The 18626-nt window shown below is 37.5% G+C and overlaps 1 protein-coding gene across 2 annotated transcripts in view; it reads left to right on the forward strand.

Annotated features, from left to right (window-relative positions):
* Positions 1 to 18626, forward strand: part of PRDM5 (PR/SET domain 5) — a 173493-nt gene that overhangs the window by 71807 nt on the left and 83060 nt on the right. For both annotated transcript variants that reach the window (XM_075200324.1, XM_075200325.1), the window contains 2 exons: positions 10707 to 10791; positions 11288 to 11445. In XM_075200324.1, coding sequence (XP_075056425.1) covers positions 10707 to 10791; positions 11288 to 11445 — 243 coding nt within the window. The remainder of the gene's footprint in view (positions 1 to 10706; positions 10792 to 11287; positions 11446 to 18626) is intronic.

The raw sequence follows: 18626 nt of genomic DNA on the forward strand, positions 1-18626 counted from the left end.
TGATATGATTTTAAATAGAGTTTTAACACTGTGATTCTCAGTGCAGGTCTCAAAGAAAATAATTATATTTCAGGTACTTCTTTGTTAAAGCAGATGTTGGGATAGATTTATCCAGCCTTCTAAACAGGAAAGAAAGATGTCCTGTGCATAACAACCAATCAGATTGTAGCTATCAGTTTCTAGAATGTACTAGATAAATGATAGCTATAATCTGATTTGTTCCTATAGTCAACACCTCCACTTTTCTTTTTTAGAAGATTATATAAATCTACCCGGAAGTCGTGTTGTTTAGCCTGTTAATATGTCAAGGAGATTGTTACAAAGCCCTGTCTGAAAAAACTTTTTATTCCTTCAAATTATTTCACGCAAATTAGTTTGTAATCGATGAAGGAAGCAACCCCATATAGAAGTTTTTATTTAAATAGTAAGCTAAGTACCCTTTTAAGCATGGATCTGATTGTTATTTTTCTTGGCTGTCCGCCTGCAAATAATTATGTCCTTTTATAAATCTCTCTGAAGGTTGGGGGGGAGGGGGCTAACAAGTATGAGTGTCAGTCACACACACATATTCAGTCTCTCAGCCTGTCATGTGATGGTGGAGGAAGGAGAGGGAGAATTTTACAGTGCAGGCAGAGCTTAGAGGGGTGTTCCAAAGTTCCTCTGCTCAGTACGTCATGCGCCACGTTACTGAGATTGTCATTAGTTGTTAGTCACATGAAAGGATTGTGCAGAGTTGTAAATCAAGGAAAGATGGTGCATACCAAGCTTATGTTAAAAAAAAACACACATATCCTAGTGTATTATTTTTATACAGTGTAAAAAGTATTCAGGAATTAATAAGGCCAGCATATTTTGCTATCTTTGACTCCACTGCAGTAGTTTGCCATGTTAGGAGGTAGGTGCTTCTCTAAACTAGCAGACTGTGATAGACAAGTGTGCAGACGCTGAATTGGTTGATTCATAGACAGGGCAGGGCCAATGATGTTGTAGCCGCTGAAATGACAGCTTTCTCTGCTTTTTGTTCTGTATAAGTTATCATTTGGGCCTGTCCTATAGATGTGGAAGAAGTTGTATCTGCCTGTTATGGAATGGGGAGGCGATATTTCACTTTTAAACAGAGATATATTAGAATGGTTCACACCGCATCACCAGTCAGACTCATTCTATCATATTCTGGCATGTATCAGTTGTAGCCTTTGATAACCATAGCTTTACAGTACTTGGCATAAATAATTTTTTTAGCACAAACTGAAAATATTACTTGGAGATAGGTGTGTGTATGTAAAATGTTATTATGATACACAATCAAAAATTGTAACCACAACAATGCAACAATGCATACAATGAAGAAAGAATATCTACATTTGACTGTTACTAAAAATGCTAAATAAATGATGCATTCTAAAAAAATTGCCCCACATGCAAAATATGCAGTCACCAGATACATTTGAATGTGTTTCAAAGTTGCAGCCTACCAGAATGCAATACACTGAAGACAAACCTATACATTGAGATTGCAGTGATGAAAATCAATAAAAAAAGAGAATACATTGGTGCAACAAAAACACAAATATGTGTAAGATTAAACATTTTTCAAATATAAGTTCTTTTAGAGATTTAGCCTACTTGGGTTGCAATGATGTTCTCTGACTTAAAGTTGGCAAGGCTTTGTATGTGCTAAAAGCAGAATAGACTCTATGAAAACAGAAATTCTTTGCTCAGTTTGTCTATATTTTAAAACTGTGAGGACGATATAGTTAAAGGAGATTGGAAAAAAGTAGCATACCATGCTGCTAACAGGGAAATTTATATTTTACTGAACTTCATGAATGTATTTACAAATTTAGTTTCAGTTAGGTATGGCTACACTAGTGGCTGTTATCCTCAGTGGCTCATTGAGTTTTAGGGATATATTTACTAAACTGCGGGTTTGAAAAAGTAGAGATGTTGCCTATAGCAACCAATCAGTTTCCAGTTATCATTTATTTAGTACACTCTACAAAATAACAGCTAGAATTTGGTTGGCTGCTACAGGAAACATCTTCAGTTTTTGAAACCTGCAGTTTAGTAAATATACCCCTTAGTGTTTTCACTAGAAAAGGCTAAAAAAAGGTGATGTTTTTGTTGTTGTGATCAGCATCGTCATATATCCCCGTCTTTCATTTAGGCTTCAGGATCTTAACATTCAGACCTATTTACAGAGAGAAATCAGTGTGCTTTATTAAATTACTTTCGTGAAATATGTAGACAGTATCTCAGTAATGGTTGTCATTTTTCTCACCATCTTCCTTCATGTAAAGTTGTAAACCAGTCCTATACAGCATTTCATCTTTAGATTCTGTGTTTATTGAACTTGGCTGTAGAACCCTGGGCGCTTGAAAAGCTTCATATGTCAAGGTAGAGAACATGCTGATTAGACTTGTAGATTTGGTTAAGTCATACCACATGCTAACTAAGAAATGCCATCCTTCATCATCCGTTTCCACAAAGTAGCCAACTGTGCAATGGAATGACAGACTACATAGGGTTTAATCAACGACCAGGGTACATCATTTGAAGAATAGATATGAGCCTAAAGCCTAGGGGTCCACAAAGAAGAAATGCTAATAGACAGATCTATACAAATGCAGCTGTCTGATATTTGGAACAAGGAAAGTATGTGCTATGCCCACATGTTTACGCTTTACTTTAGATGCAATTGAACAGAATTTTTTTTCCAGTGTTTCTTGATCTAAGGTAGTACATTGGGTATGTAAAAAAAGCAAGGGACTACAGAAAACCATAACAAGTTGACTTAAGTAAATAGTAAACGATAGAGGCATTAAAATACTTTGGGCTGACAGCAGGAATCCTAAATGAGAACTTATAAATAAAATAAATATTCTAGAATATGTCTAAGTCTTACTTTTTGGCTATCCAAACTATTAAAGATTCAAGCAGGTTGGTCTGTAGACATTAGTCTAGTGTCATTGTTTTGGCAAGTTATTTAGCAAAATAGATTTTAGGGTAGAAAATGCCTATAATGAACACTGCATTTCAACGCAGGAAGCGCTGAAACTTATTTACAAATTGCACTTGATGCGCACTGCAAAATACTTTGATTTTGCACCAGAGCACCTGGTTGTGATCACACATCAACCTACTTGCAATTTAGACTGGCACCTAGGTAGCCGGTGAGCCATAAAGTCACTAGAGGCCTTTTGGGCAAAATGTAAACGTCTTCTCAACGTTCTACCTTCTAAAATGTTTCAGTTTTCTCCTACAATACTACTCAGTTTGGCCTTATTTTTGCTTTAAATTAATGACTAGACTGAGATTACCCTTTTTTATTAAATGAGTCACTTGTGCTTGTGAAGCATTTTATTACCTTGGTTAGAGTACACCTAGAAATGTCTTCTCTGCCAAAGTGTAAAGCTGAGGAGCAAAACGGGTCCTATTAAAAGTATTGCATACTACACAAAAACCTCCAGCTCTGAAGTGGAACTGAATTCAAGCCCTTTTACAGATTGAATATGGCAATGTGCCCTCCACACAGCAGAGAGCTCCTCTAAAGTGCGCTCCACCTTTCTGTCTCATTGTATGAATCTCAAACTAGGTCTAAGTCACTACTCAGGTTTGAGAACTTACCTTTTTTATACTTGAAAAGGCATTTTATTCATTAACAGTCTTGTGAACCCAAACCTACAAGTTACATGTATTGTACAATTATATATGTAGAAGCTTGCCATCATTATTTACAGATGTGTTTATATGACAGCTGTACTAGATCTACATTTTAGCTCACCCTTGAACAGAGGATGAAAGAGAAATATTGGTATTTAGGATTTAAATAACATAGAAACATAGAATTTGACAGCACATAAGAACCACTTGGCTCATCTAGTCTGACCATTTTTTAACCTATGGTAACCTCAAACCCTATTTGATCCTTAGTTCTTTGTAAGGATATTCTTATGTCTATCCCAAGTATGTTTAAATTGCTCTGCTGTGTTAGTCTCTACCACCTCTGATGGGAGGCTATTCCACTTATCTACTACTCTTTCTGTGAAGTAATTTTTCCTCAAATTTCCTCTGAACCTTCTTCCCTCCAGTGTCAGTGAATGCACTCGTGTTCTAATACTTCTCTTCCTTTTAAGAATTTTTCCCTCCTGTACCTTGTTAAAACCCTTGATTTATTTGATTTATTCTATCATGTCCCCCCATTCCCCAACTATACATATTAAGATCTTTTAGTCTTTCTGGGTAAGTTTTGTGCAGCAGGCCATGCACCATCTTAGTTGCCCTTGCGTCTTTGTACAGTCTCTAATGTATTTATATCCTTCTGGGGATATGGTCTCCAGAACTGACACAGTATTCTAGAGGAGGTCGTACCAATGACCTACAAAGTGGCAATTTTACTTCTTTCTTTACTTACTTCTTTCTTTCTGCTAGCGATTCCTCTCCCTACCAAGCATCTGACTTACCTTTCTCATTGCTTTGGTACATTGATTACCTGCCTTTAAGTGACCTGAAATAGTGACTCCTAGATAACTTTCCTCCTCAGTAGTTTCCATTAATAATATATTTAGCCTTTGGCATTTTTAAACCCAAGTACATGATTTTGCATTTTTGGCATTAAACTGTAGTTGCCACAATCTTGACCATTCATCTAATCTACCTAGGCCATCAATCATTTGTTTTACCCCTCCTTTTGTGTCTACCCTGTTGCATATCTTTGTGTCATCTACAAAAAGTCATACTTTCCCTTCCATACCATTTGCAGGGTCACCAATAAAGATATTAAAAAGCACAGGTCCAAGTATGGACATATGTGTGTGTTTGTGTGTTTAAATCAAAAGTGTAGGGAAAGTCAATGTTCAGCCTTTATATGCTGTTGTAATAGTCTGGTTATAGTCTGATTGAGCTGCTAATGACTTATTCTTTCAAATGAGTTCCCTACATGCTTAAAATTAGCATATATACATGGCATAAAGAATTGATTCCAGAAGTCATGACTCTTTGTAGTTGGTGGGAACCTGACTTAAGTTAAGAATCATGCTAAGGTATAGAACAAATAAATGGATACACTTGTACTGTATATTTGCTTTCAGTTGCTGTGTTGTAAATTGTAGTTACAGAGCACCATAAAGTTAAACAAAGTTCAGTTTATAAATCTCTACTGTGAGGCACTATATCAGCATCCTGTTTAGTACTTTCTATTTTTTATTCTTTTTTTCCAGCTTGTATACATTTTATCAATTAACCGCATTACTAGAATGAAGACTAGAATCGTTGCAGCCAGAACTCTGGGATCTAACTGCAGCTAACCTTTCTTGCTACACGGCTACCAAAATCTACATTTGTGCGATTCTTAAGCTGGGTGCACACTGATGCAATTATCGTGCACATCACACGATAAATGACTGAATGGTCAGACATTGCAAGAGTGTGTACACTTCCACGATCATGTTTTATCTTACCAAAACACATTGCATTTGTTGATTTGGTTTTATAAACTTCCTTTTAATCACGATCAAAGATGGAACAATTTCGGGCATTTGGAAGTGTGTATGCACTCGCGGCAAGCAATGTAGTCAGATATCTGTAGAGTGTAGACAGTCACAATCTTTTCAGCAGATGGATATGAGCGATAAAGATCACAGATTTGAATGTAAATTGTGTACGCATAAATCTGCATGATCATCGGGATTTTCAGTTGTTAAGATCGTTACAGAAATCGCATCTAAAATAAAATGCAATAGTGTGTACTCAGCTTAAGACTTGCTGCCCCATTATGTTTAGAGAAGCAGAACAGGGGTGAGCAAGCATTAGTTGAGTACAATAAGGAGAAAAACCCCTTGGAGATGTGACCTAATGAAACTTGGAGGCATATCTTGCAAGGACTGGAGACCTGGTTAATGATAGGTGGTGATGAAGATGATGATGACATTGGCAGCACTATCTAGATACTTCTGCGTATTGACCCTTCGTTACTTCATTCATTAAAGTCTGGGACGTCTATTTGGATTACTGAATTGACATTTCTATTTGGACTACTGCAGGAAAGAAGATTTCCATTGGGTGTATAAACCACAAAAGTAACAGATTTGGGGGTGTTCCAATTTCACTACATTTTATAAGGAGAATGTGACTTTCACATTTATTAATAACACTGCTAAGATGCTCTTCATGATATTACATTGTGTATGTATAGGGTATTTTAACTTTTATGTTTACTAATAACACTGTTAAGTCATATCTCTTGGCTACCATGGGGTGTAGATAAACATATTTGTATGCCTGCAGCAGAATAATGCCCTGTTTTGAATTGGACATATATTGAAATAAGCACAAACTGCAATTTTCTTTTTGCAACAGAATTTTTACGTGCATGTTCAGGATGCAAAATCAGTCCAGATCTAAATTATGCCCATAGTGTATAGGCTTCTGCACTGAGAGTGATGTGAGGTAGAGAAGATCTGCTCTCATCAGTAGTTATTCAAAAATGACAAATAGCAGCAAAGGGGAAGGGCTTATAGCATGCTGAACAAAATTATATACTTTTCTTGTATTCATATCCCACATAGCATAACAACATTATTTGCAAATCATCATTATTATATGTTCTGATGTCATCTGGATAAAGAGGAACATAAAGCTGTTTTCTAATCTACTGTATCTCATACTTGCCTACTTTCGACAAGTGTAGTCCGGGAGAGGGGCGTGACTAGAGGGTGGGATGGGGAGAGGCGGGGCCCAATGTGACATTTTGACCCTGCCCCCCACTATGGAAATGCAGTTTTGTCGTGGGAGGGTGGGCAAGATGATGCGATTCACTGCAAATTGCGTCATTTTTGCTAGGCAGTTGCGGGATGCCTGCTCTCCCAGGAGTCTGTAAGACCGACCCGAGTTTCGGGAGTCTCCCGGACATTCCGGGAGAGTTGGCAAGTATGATGTATCTTATGGGGAGGATATTTCAGCTGACATGTTCTGTATTGAATGAATAGCTTCACTACTTATTGCAACAGTTGAACTTTAGTTTTTATTCCCCAATTAATTGAAAGATTATTTGCAATCTTATTTTAATGCTGCCATATGATTAGAAAGCCATGTGTAGGGTATTCTTGGGACACACATGTTCGGGGGTCAGTGACATCAAATGTAGATACAACACATATTTTCCCCATAGCAGATACGCTGGTCTGTACAAACTAGATTTCACTATCGAGTGAAAGATCATAGCTAAAAAAATATTACATACACCATCGCAAAACACTCACCAATTCAATAATTTAGTAGTCGAAGCGTCGCCCACCCCTTCCCTTTTCACTACAATAGCACTCTATAGGTTGCCATAACTACTGAGAGGTTTTGTGCTTTGTTGCAACTCTTTTATTGCTGTATTATGGAAAAACGTAATGATGACAATAGAGGAGGAAGATGTGAGAGCCCAGATGAAGATCTTTTCAAATTCTCTTGTTATATGTCGGCTGAAATCTCCAGCTGATAAATAGATTCTTGTGAACCTTAGAAGGCAACATACAATTGATTAACAATAATTTTCAAATTGTCTAATCATCAAATGTGTACATTTCTTTTATAGCGGTGAAGTATGATTATATCACATTGTCTGAAAATTGGAGTCGTAGATAGACACATTTAAGAAAAATATTAAATTTCTGGGGCTACGTGCAGGATTGTAAATTTTAGCATTGTTTTGCGTTTGCCACATTTTCACACAATCCTACAAAAATAGCTACATTTCAGATTAGCCCTTGGTTTAATGATATTTCCTGATGATAATTGTGTGGCTCCAAATCATGCATAGAAAATTGTGGCCTTCGGTTTCCTGTTTCAAACCATGGCACTGCCAGATGGGGATTAAGCTTTAGTAAATGGGCAAACACAAGTGTGTCATCATTTGTTTGCCAATTGCACAATATTCTCTTTGCTTTAATAATAAGTATTTCTTAAGGACTCCGAATTATCAAAGGGATAAATAAACCTCTGCAACCATTTGCAGAACTAAATTGCCCACTCCTTGAAGGGAAAGAACTTCTTTTATTTTGTGTAATTAGTTTTATCAAAGCAATGTTTTGTTTTTGTTTTTTTAAAAGAATAGGGACATTTTTCTGTCTTCAATCTATTAACATATTATGTTTTATGATTACTGCAGAAAATGACAGTTTTTAAGCGCCAGTTTTCTCTAAATAGGCATGTAATACTGATATAGAATTATGTGGTTAAAATTAAGCAAGGACCGCATTAATGGTAAGGTGTTGAAATAAATGCTAAATTATTTTAATGAGCAAGATACTCTCAGCCTCATCACAATGTGGGCAGTCTACTTGGCATCCTTGATCAGTTCACATCCTACACCGGGGCAAACCCTTTGGCCAGGTATGCCCCCAATTGGCGAGTACTCTGGCCCCAATACTATAAAAATTTCTATACGTCTATAGATTCCTACCGCCATTAGCATATTATCTTCTTATTTTTTTCTTTATTTTATTATAACCAACATTAATATGTAATTATTAGTTTTATTTAGTTAAAAAATAGCCTAACTACAGTTGTAATTTAGATAAGTGCAATTCAGTACATCATTATCATCAGCTATTTATAAAGCGCCACTAATTCCGCAGCACTGTGCAGAGATCTCACTCACATTAGTCCCTGCCCCATTGGAGCTTACAGTCTAAATTTTCTAAGATACACACACAAACCGTATGAGACTAATGTCAATTTAATACCAGCCAGTTAACCTACCAGTATGTTTTTGGAGTGTAGGAGGAAACCCACGCAAAAACGGAGAGAACATACAAACTCCACACAGATAAGGCCATGGGTGGGAATTGAACTCATGACCCCAGTGCTGTGAGGCAGAAGTGCTAACCACTGTATTTTAAACCACCTTTGTAATTCAGTTATAAGAAAATATAATCACTAGTCCTAAGATCCCCTTAATCTGCTGATATAAAACACATTAAAACGATGAGGTACACTGTAATAATGTAATAAACAATCACAGACTAAACCAAGGTTTGCTAAGGCTGCACGTAACTCCCAAATCACCAGTTTGTTATGCCTTCTCTATGTAATATGTGTTGTTTTTAGCAAATCACAATGCCAAGTAATTATGAAAACTTGTTTATAAAAGTTTCTTTATTATATTAAACCTTTTTTGCATGCAATCAGATTTACTAACGTTGAAAATCCCTACTCTGCATTTTCGAAAACTGTGATTTTGCACATTTACCAAGGCAAGTACATTGCAAGGGCACCATGCTTGAGAAAATCTTATCTTACCATCACCAATAACTTAAAATAATTAAGGTTTCATAGAATATTTACAATTTGTATTTTATTTTACTGGGAAACACCCTATAGACGTAAGTCTCCGCATATTTGTACTGCATCTACATTGAATTGTTTTTACTTGGTTGGAAAATGAAACTGTCTCTATAATACATGACACAAAGGCAACATTACAATATCCAATGCTACAGAGCTATAAAATCATCTCACAAAAATAGCAGCCGCACTGGAAATTATATTGTTTTATATTATTGGTCAACTCCTATCTAATATCTATTAATTTCTAGTCCTGGGCAGTGCTATCCTCAGCCTTAATTTTAACAATAAACAGAAAAAGACAACGTATGTTGTTAAAGGGTTGCCTAGAGACCATTGATAGAATTGAAATATAAAGCTTTATTAACACCATACTTTCACACTTTCTTTTTTCCGAAGTCTATTATTTTATTATGCTGCTTTGATAAACAGATGTATATAGGATAAAAATGAACAAATCATTGACATTTTAAAGCATATAAAGCTTGATTATTATATTTTATTCTATGGGCAACACATGATATATATGTATATGTATACAAGTACAAAATCAGTCAAATCAATAATTATTTGGCATTCAGCATGTTGAAAATCTCGATAATGAACTGTTGAATTACATCCATATTTCTTAGTACTTATATTTTGGTGAATATTATGCTAGAGGCAGAGCTTCCAATTCAAGTACCTTAATAATCATCTGAATGCATTATGCATCACATTCATAAAATATTTACCGACAACAAAGCTACTCTAAAAATGGTAAACATTATTGACTCCTTATAGGTGCAAGTTTTTATTCATTAACTTATAGAATCACCAAAAAAGCAGATTGATCACACTGTAACCAAGGTAGTTGAATTGTAATAGTAAAACTGTATCTAAATTTTGTGTCCATTTATGAAGTGCATAAAATATTTATCAGTGTGAAAAATTCTAATTGAAAGCTTTAATAAGTCATTGTGATCATATGTTGCTTACATCATAAACCATTTACTAAGGTATAGTGACCTAATTAGACTCCCTGCCCTGAGTTGCAACTTTAGCGGTAGTGGAATCATTTTTTATTCATTTTTTTTTTTCCAAACAAGAATTACTTCTATACATTTTTTTCTTGTCATACACAACACATTTCCCTTTAAATACATATGAATTGCTACTTTCAAACTTTAGTTCACCTATTGGCTATTTTTTTTTCCAAGTTTACGTGATTTATATCGTAATCTTTTATTCAGTGTTTTTAGATGTACTCAGAAAAAGTCTATGCAAGTAAACTGAGGAAGCAGATTGTTGCACACAGAGGAATCTCCAGCAATAAATACTTGCAGTGAGAGAAAAGTCACATTTTTAATTATCGTCAAACACTCATTTTGCAGGTTCATGAGGTCTATGAGTGTCAGGATTGTGACAAGAAATTTATTTCAGCTAACCAGCTTAGACGGCATATGATAACCCATTCAGGTAAAACTACCCCTCTACATGCATGTTTTATTACCTAAATAGTGCTGTGACAGGTGCACTTGTGCTGTATGTTTATTACTGAGTAAGAGCCCTGGGAATTAGTTTTGCAGTGTATTTTTGTGGCTGAGAAATCCATATTTTGGAAAGTTGTTAAAACATTTTTTAAATTCATTATGTTATCCATAAAATACATTGCACATCTTCCAAATGTATAATCTTGAAACAAGGCTTCTTTGATGTCATTCTCTTTTGATTTAAGCTAGTTAATGCGATGTCGGTTTGGAAAGATTATTGTAAAGAATGTGGCAATGTCTCGTTACTCCATCCGTTATGAACCGTCATGTTGGAAAGGGCATAAGATGCTTTTCTAATTGGTTAATCTTAATTGGACTGACTTAAATGCAACAGTCTCTAAGGAAAGCACTCTGTTTGCCTTTCATCTTCTACCTCCCCTCCAATGAACAACAGATTAAATGTCCCCAATCATTTTCTGCAGAGAAGCGCCCCTACACCTGTGAGGTTTGCTGTAAGTCCTTCAAACGACTTGATCAAGTGACCGCACACAAAATAATACACAGCGAGGACAAACCTTACCAGTGCAAGCTCTGTGGAAAGGGATTTGCCCACAGAAATGTTTACAAGAATCACAAGAAGGTAAACAACTAACACTGGTATTTGCAAAACTTGCTGCTTTCTAAAATGCTAAACATTAAAATGTTTACACAGTATAGAGGGAGGTAATACATCAAGTGTTTTAACATATGGGTCTTTATGAAAATAGGTACATGGGCATCTATCATATATATTATATATTGCTATATTTACACCATATACATATTAAATGAAGAAATACACACTGTGAATCGAGTTTTTAAATTTATTTTGTGGCCACCATTAGTTTAAATGAAACTTAAAGACATGGGCTAGATGCATATTACTTAACATATACTGTATATTAACAATACTGTCATCTTTGTTTTGTTTAGCAATTTGCATATTTATAAGTAAAATAATACAAGGCTTTTTATGCATCTGTTTTTAGTTGTTGTTTGCAGTAGAGATACATTTTAGGCTGTTTTTGACACACACAATGTTAGTGAGAACATTGCACAGATGTTTACAGTCTGCATTAACTTTACTGCTTTATTGTTCTCAACTTGTTGAAACGGCATCAAACTGATTCTTAAACAGCAACTTAAACAAGTAATTTGAATATACCACAAGAAAAGTTTTGCTAATCCATAATGTGCAATATATTTCAAATGTTAACTTTATTCATTATTGTGAGTATGATTGTTTAAATAGATCATAGTCAAAGAATAGTTATGTAATCAAACTGCTTTGTTTATTACTTTGCATAGAAACAGTAAATTATTGTTGTTTGACTTCTTAGATACATTTCTGGCTTATTTAACCACTTAATGGCTATAATATTTGTAGCTTCATGAACAGACACATTTGACATTTTATTTGTTAGAGTATCAGAGTAAAGGTTATATTATTTTTACATGACAGACAGGGTTTTCTTTTGATTTTTAAATTGTCTCTTATATTTTACTGTTTATAAAAGTTAAATTAGACAAAAATAGTGAATAATACTTTCCATGATTTTTTTCATGATTATTTTCAAGCAATTGCTGTGCCCATAAAAATGTGTCCATAAATGTGTTCCCCTTTAATTTTGATATGTAATATAAATATTTCTATTTTTTTTTAACTTTTATTACTATTTTATTAGAACGATAGGGGTAGAACAAATTTTGTTCCTTATTTATAGCAGTTGTTTGTTGGCCCTAACTGGAGCTGGCATACCAACTCTACAGCCTGGAACACACAGTCTTCCTAAACCCAGTAACTCTCTTCTGCCGGAGGACCCCTGTGATCACGTGATCTTCTCCTCGCCAGTATTATACTTATGGGAGAGCGTTAGACAATTTTCTCTCCAAACAACTTTTAATTTACAAAGAGAACTAAAATGATATCTCCCATAGGACTTCAGCTGTTCTTCTAGTAACATTCTAGAGTGTTTTGAGTCTGAGTGGGGCTTGGGCAGGTTGTCAAGAAAAGCTGATTGAATGCGCCAGCAACTTTTTAGATATATATTTTGACATTCCCTTTAAAGACAACTCCCCCATAAGAACGTACGATGTAGAGTACCCAGTTATTCTTCATAGAACTACGATATATAGAGCCACGGCTGCCACCAGAAATTGCAGGGCCTTTTACAAGTGTAACAGGCACCCCGCGCACATTAAAATTGTGAGTGAGCCCACTCCCTTGGCTGCGAAGCAACCCCACACATGAATGGTCTCAGGATGCTTTACTGTTGGCGTGACACAGGACTGATGGTAGCGCTCACCTTTCCTTCGCCGATCAAACGTTTTTCCAGATGCCCCAAACAATCTGAAAGGGGATTCATCAGAGAAAATGACTTTATTCCAGTCCTCAGCAGTCCAATTCCTGTACATTTTTTTTTTTAAACTCTTTATTTGTAGAGGAAACAACAGGAACAGTACAGATAACATTTTGGACAAGAAAAATCTTAATAATCAAAGTGTTTCCTCTGAGTTTTATACTTTTATATCGGTGGGGGAAAGAGAAGGGAAGGGAGGGTGGGGGGTAGAAAGGCACAAATATTGTCAACAATATAACTAATAAACCAATAGGCACGCAAACTTGGAACATTGCTAGGAAAAGCTAGGACACACAGTTACAATGACTGCACAAATGAGGGGTAGCACACAGACATTACTCACCATCCGCGCACCAATTCCAGCCTGGGGGGTCCAGAGGCGGCCCAAGAGCTATGTTCCATCTGCAGGAGGAGGAGCCGTACTGGCGAGGCAGCTACGGCTTTCTAGAAAGTACCACGGGGCCCACACCTTATCAAAGTTATATGATTTATCATGAAGGTAGCACGTTATACTTTTCATGCTTGCGACATGTCTTATGTACGATCGTAACTCCTGCATAGAGGGAGCCCTAGGGTCTTTCCAGTGCTTTGCTATATCCCTGTACATTTTGCAGTCTGTCCCTGATGTTTTTCCTGGAGAGAAGTGGCTTCTATGCTGGCCTTCTTGACACCAGACCATCCTACAAAGGTCTTCGCCTCACTGTGCGTGCAGATGCACTCACACCTGCCTGCTGCCATTCCTAAGCAAGCTCTGCACTGGTGTTGCCCCGATCCCACAGCTGAATCAAGTTTAGGAGACGGTCCTGGCGCTTGCTGGACGTTCTTGGCCGCCCTGAAGCCTTCTTCACAACTGTTGAACCTCTCTCCTTGAAGTTCTTGATGGTCTGATAAATGGTGCAATCTTACTAGCAGCAATATCCTTGCCTGTGAAGCCCTTTTTGTGCAAAGCAATGATGACTTCACGTGTTTCCTTGCAGCTAGCCATGGTTAACTGTGGAAGAACAATGATTTCAAGCACCACCCTTCTTTTAAAGCTTCCAGTCTGTTGTTCTAACTCAGTCAGCATGACAGAGTGATCTCCAGTCTTGTCCTCGGCATCACTCTCACCTGTATTAATGAGAGAATCGCTGTCCTGATGTCAGCTGGTCCTATAGTGGCAGGGCTGAAATGCATTGTAAATGTTGTTTTGGGGATAAAGTTCATTGTCATGGCAAAGAGGCACTTTGAAATGAATTGCAATTCATCTGATCACTCTTCATGATGTTCTGGATTATATGCAAATTGCCATCATAAAAACTGCGGCAGCAGACTTTGAAAAATAATATTTGTGTCATTCTCAAAACTTTTGGCTGTGACTGTATTTATGTGTGACCATCTATTTAGTGTGCCTATGTATGATGTTACCGAGTTTCATAGTGAACGCATCCAGTTGCCAACTTATGTATGGCAGGAATGGGAACACCAGTAGCTGAGAATTTGGCAAACAGATAAGACCCTTGCAGTATACATTTACAATTACACCATGTAAGAATTTTTTTGAGTTGTTCTACATGGATGTCTTTGGCTGGAACCAATACTTTTCCTCTGTTGGCAATTACTCTGTTCATATTTTATATACCTCTCAAGGTACAAGTGCTTGAACCTTTAGAGTATCTATATATAGGTCATCTTTAGAAATAGTATAGCCCAAAAATGGTCCTTAAGAAACTAATAGGAAATAGACTATTTGATAAACTGAAGAACATGTTTTCAATGTTCAGACAGAGAAAATGGAAAGAGAAGAATGTCATCAAGATATATCACCACAAACTTCCTGAGATACTCTTTTAAGATCCTAGAAGAAGGTATAGATTTATGTTCCCTCTTGGTAATATAGTTCTTTGTATTGGGACAGTCATACAATCTATGAGGTGGTAAAGTATGCAACATGGAAATTCTTACTAATATTGCTAGAGAAAACCTGAAAATTTGCTGGCAAACATTCTAAGGAAATTGAAACAATTTGAATTGGATAAATAATGTAATATTTATGACAAGCAGAAGCAAAGAGGACGAATTGATCAACTAAAATGGAATTCTTTCCATATGACTCTCACCAACAATAAGAATCCTATCGGGAGTTACTAATGAGAGAGTGCTATGATCTGAAACACCTATCCTCACTGCTACATCTAGAGAAGAAAATGGTATAAACTCTTAGCAAAAGAAAATTGCCAGCAACCCCACAACCTAGAGAAAGATGTAGTGCAAAATCCACAAGAATCTCAACTACACATAACAGCATATCAAATTTTGGAGATAAGATACCTGATCTACATGGTCTCATCTGGATTCATCAAGTTCAAGAAATTCAAGTATTGAAGTTTCCCAGTTTCTTTGGGCAGTTCTTGACAAGCTAAACTTTTTCTCCATAGTATAAAGAAAACCTATAGAATGACCATATTGTTTCTTCTTGAGTGCTAGTCTTAAGGCCTCAATTTATATTTGTAGATGGTAGATGGAACAGAGGTAGATACATCCCTATTGCTAATCCACCTTCCAATGCTGCTTCTAATCTACTCTCTCTAACCTCTTCACTTGACCTCTCCCAGTGGATTGAATACTCTACTCATTGGGATGGCCATTGCCCTGATATTGTTTTCTCTAGACTATGCTCAGTTTCTGGTTTCCTTTCCTTTTCCCCCTCTTGGATCATCACCTTATCAGCTACACACTCAGTCCCAGTTCTTTAACTTCTCTGCTGTCAAACTCTACCAAGCCTCCTCATACCCATGGAAATCTTAACTCTATTAATCTTCAACAGTTTTCCACCTCTCTCCAACATCTTCTCTCCCCAGTTTCTATATTCTCCTCCCCTAATGTGGCAGTACCTCATTTTCACCAAACCCTAGCAAAAACCCTTGATCAAGTGGCTCCACACTAAAGTAACACAAAACCTTCAAAAACTTTCCTGTAAAGCAGAACGTCACTGGTATAAATCTCGAGATTTGCTCTGGACACTGCAAAACAAATATACTACTGATCTCTCATCTATGCTCAGGCTTGAAACCCCAAATGCCTGTTTAACACATTTAAATCTCTTCTCAACCCTCCGACCCCAAACCCTCCGACTACTATCAGTGCTCAGGATCTAGCTTCCTTCTTCAAGGATAAGATTGATAAGATCATGCTAGAAATGGCATCATCTCTCTTGACAAGCAATCAACTCAATTCCTTCCCAGCCCCCTCGCACACCCTCTCTTCATTCTCACAAATGAAGATGAAGTATTTACTTTCTTCTTTTCTTCCTACTCTACCTCATGTCCTCTTGATCCTATATCCTCACAAATAGGTAGATCTCTGTCTCCTGTGCTCATTTGACCTCTAAATAAAATCTGTAGTCTATGTCTCTCTTTTGGTATCTTCCCATCATTATACAAGCATGTAGTGATTACTTCTATTCTGAAAAAAGCAAATTTCTCTCTCAAATTACCGTCCAATCTCTCAGCTCTCATGCTCCTCCAAGCTTCTAGAGAGACTTGCCTACACTCGCGACACACGCTTCCTTACCGCAAACAACCTATTGGATCCTTTTCAGTCAGGCTTTCGCTCTCAACACTTTACAGAGACTGCAATAACTAAGGTTGTTAATGAGTCACTGCTGAAACTAAAGGTCATTACTCTCTTCTAATTCTCCTGGATTTCTCTGCTGCGTTTCACACTGTTGACCACTCTCTTCTCATACAAATGCTGCAATCCCTAGGTCTTCAAGACACTGTCCTATCCTGGTTCTCATACTACTTATCTAATTGCTCTTTCAGTGTAAATTTCTCTGCATCTACCTCTGCTCCACTTCCTTTATCAGTAGTAGTCCCACAAGCCCCATTACTAGGTCCTCTGCTGTTCTCTAACTATACCACTTCTCTTGGAAAACTAATACGCTCCTTTGGATTTCAGTATCATCTCTATGCGAATGATACCCAAATTTATCTCTGATCTCTTGCCATCTGTGATGTCCCGCGTTAATGACTGTCTTTCTGTCATTTCATCTTGGATGTCTTCTCGCCAACTCAAACTCAATCTTTCAAAAACAGAGTTAATAATATTTCCACCCACCAACAGAAGCATACCTGACATTTTTTTTTCTGTTGTCAACATAACCATAAATCCCACCTCGCAAGCTTGCTGCTTAGGTGTGATCCTTGACTCACACCTATCATTTGTTCCCCACATCGACTCTATATCTAAATCACGTTACATACATCTGAAAAACATTTCCAGGATACGCACATATCTTACCCAAGACACTGCAAAAACATTAATTCATGCACTTATCATCTCTCGCATTGACTATTGCAATTCCCTCCTTACTGGTCTTCCCCTAAACAGACTCAAACCCCTACGATCTATTTTGCATGCACCGGCCAGTCTGATTTTCCTTGAAAATCGTTATTCCTCTGCTGAGCCACTCTGTCAGTCTCTACATTGGTTGCCTGGTTTTTACCGAATCCAATATAAAATTCTTCTACTAACGCACAAGGCCATCAGAAAAATTACACCAACGTACATCCAACATTGTCTCAAAATATCACCCAAATTGACAACTCCATTCTCCACAAGATCTGCCTCTCTCATCCACTCTCATTACATCATCCCATTCCCAGTTACAGGACTTTTTTCGAGCTGCACCCACTTTGTGTGTCAGGCACCGTCCCTGGTCTCCTCATCGGTGCCAGGGACGGACGCCTTCCTCTGCCAGCAGCGCTGTCCGTTGCTAGGCAGCTGGGCGCTGTCCTCTCTCCTCAGGATTACCATGCCGGGCTCCACTATTTAAACCTGCCTCTAACACTATGTAGATGCCAGAGTATCTAGGTCTTCCTATGCTCCAGTGTTCCAGACTGTTTCCCTGCTCTCTGACTGACCTCCTGTGTACTGTCCCGGCTATCCTTGGTTTTGCTTCTGGATCTCCCTTTGGCCTGATTGCCCCCGCTGTATCTGACCTTTTGGCTTACTGACTCCAGTTTGCCTTACCCTTTGATACCACGTTTGCCAGTACGGTTTGACCTCTGCCTGCACGACCACATCTGTTCAACATCCACTGCGCTGCTAACTAGCTTGGAGGGCCGCGACCTGCATGTCCCTTGCAGCAAACTCTCTTGCAGTCATCCCTGGCGAGGGCCGGGGGCATGTTTAGACTCCACGCCTCCTATCTTAGCAGCACAAATATTAGCGAGTGGCTTTTAGTCCCTGTGACTCGTGACAATGTGGAATCCCCTCCCTCACACAATAAGGCTTTCCTCTGGTCTACAAACTTTCAAGTGTTCTCTGAAAACCCACCTTTTCATGCAAGCTTATAATATTCCTCAACCACCCTATTAACCTTACTAGGGTACCCTATTACTACCCTTTATACAATTCACACAAGACAACCCTCTGACCCCAG

The sequence above is a fragment of the Mixophyes fleayi genome, chromosome 1, assembly GCF_038048845.1.
Source record: "Mixophyes fleayi isolate aMixFle1 chromosome 1, aMixFle1.hap1, whole genome shotgun sequence".
Classification (NCBI taxonomy): Eukaryota; Metazoa; Chordata; class Amphibia; order Anura; family Limnodynastidae; genus Mixophyes; species Mixophyes fleayi.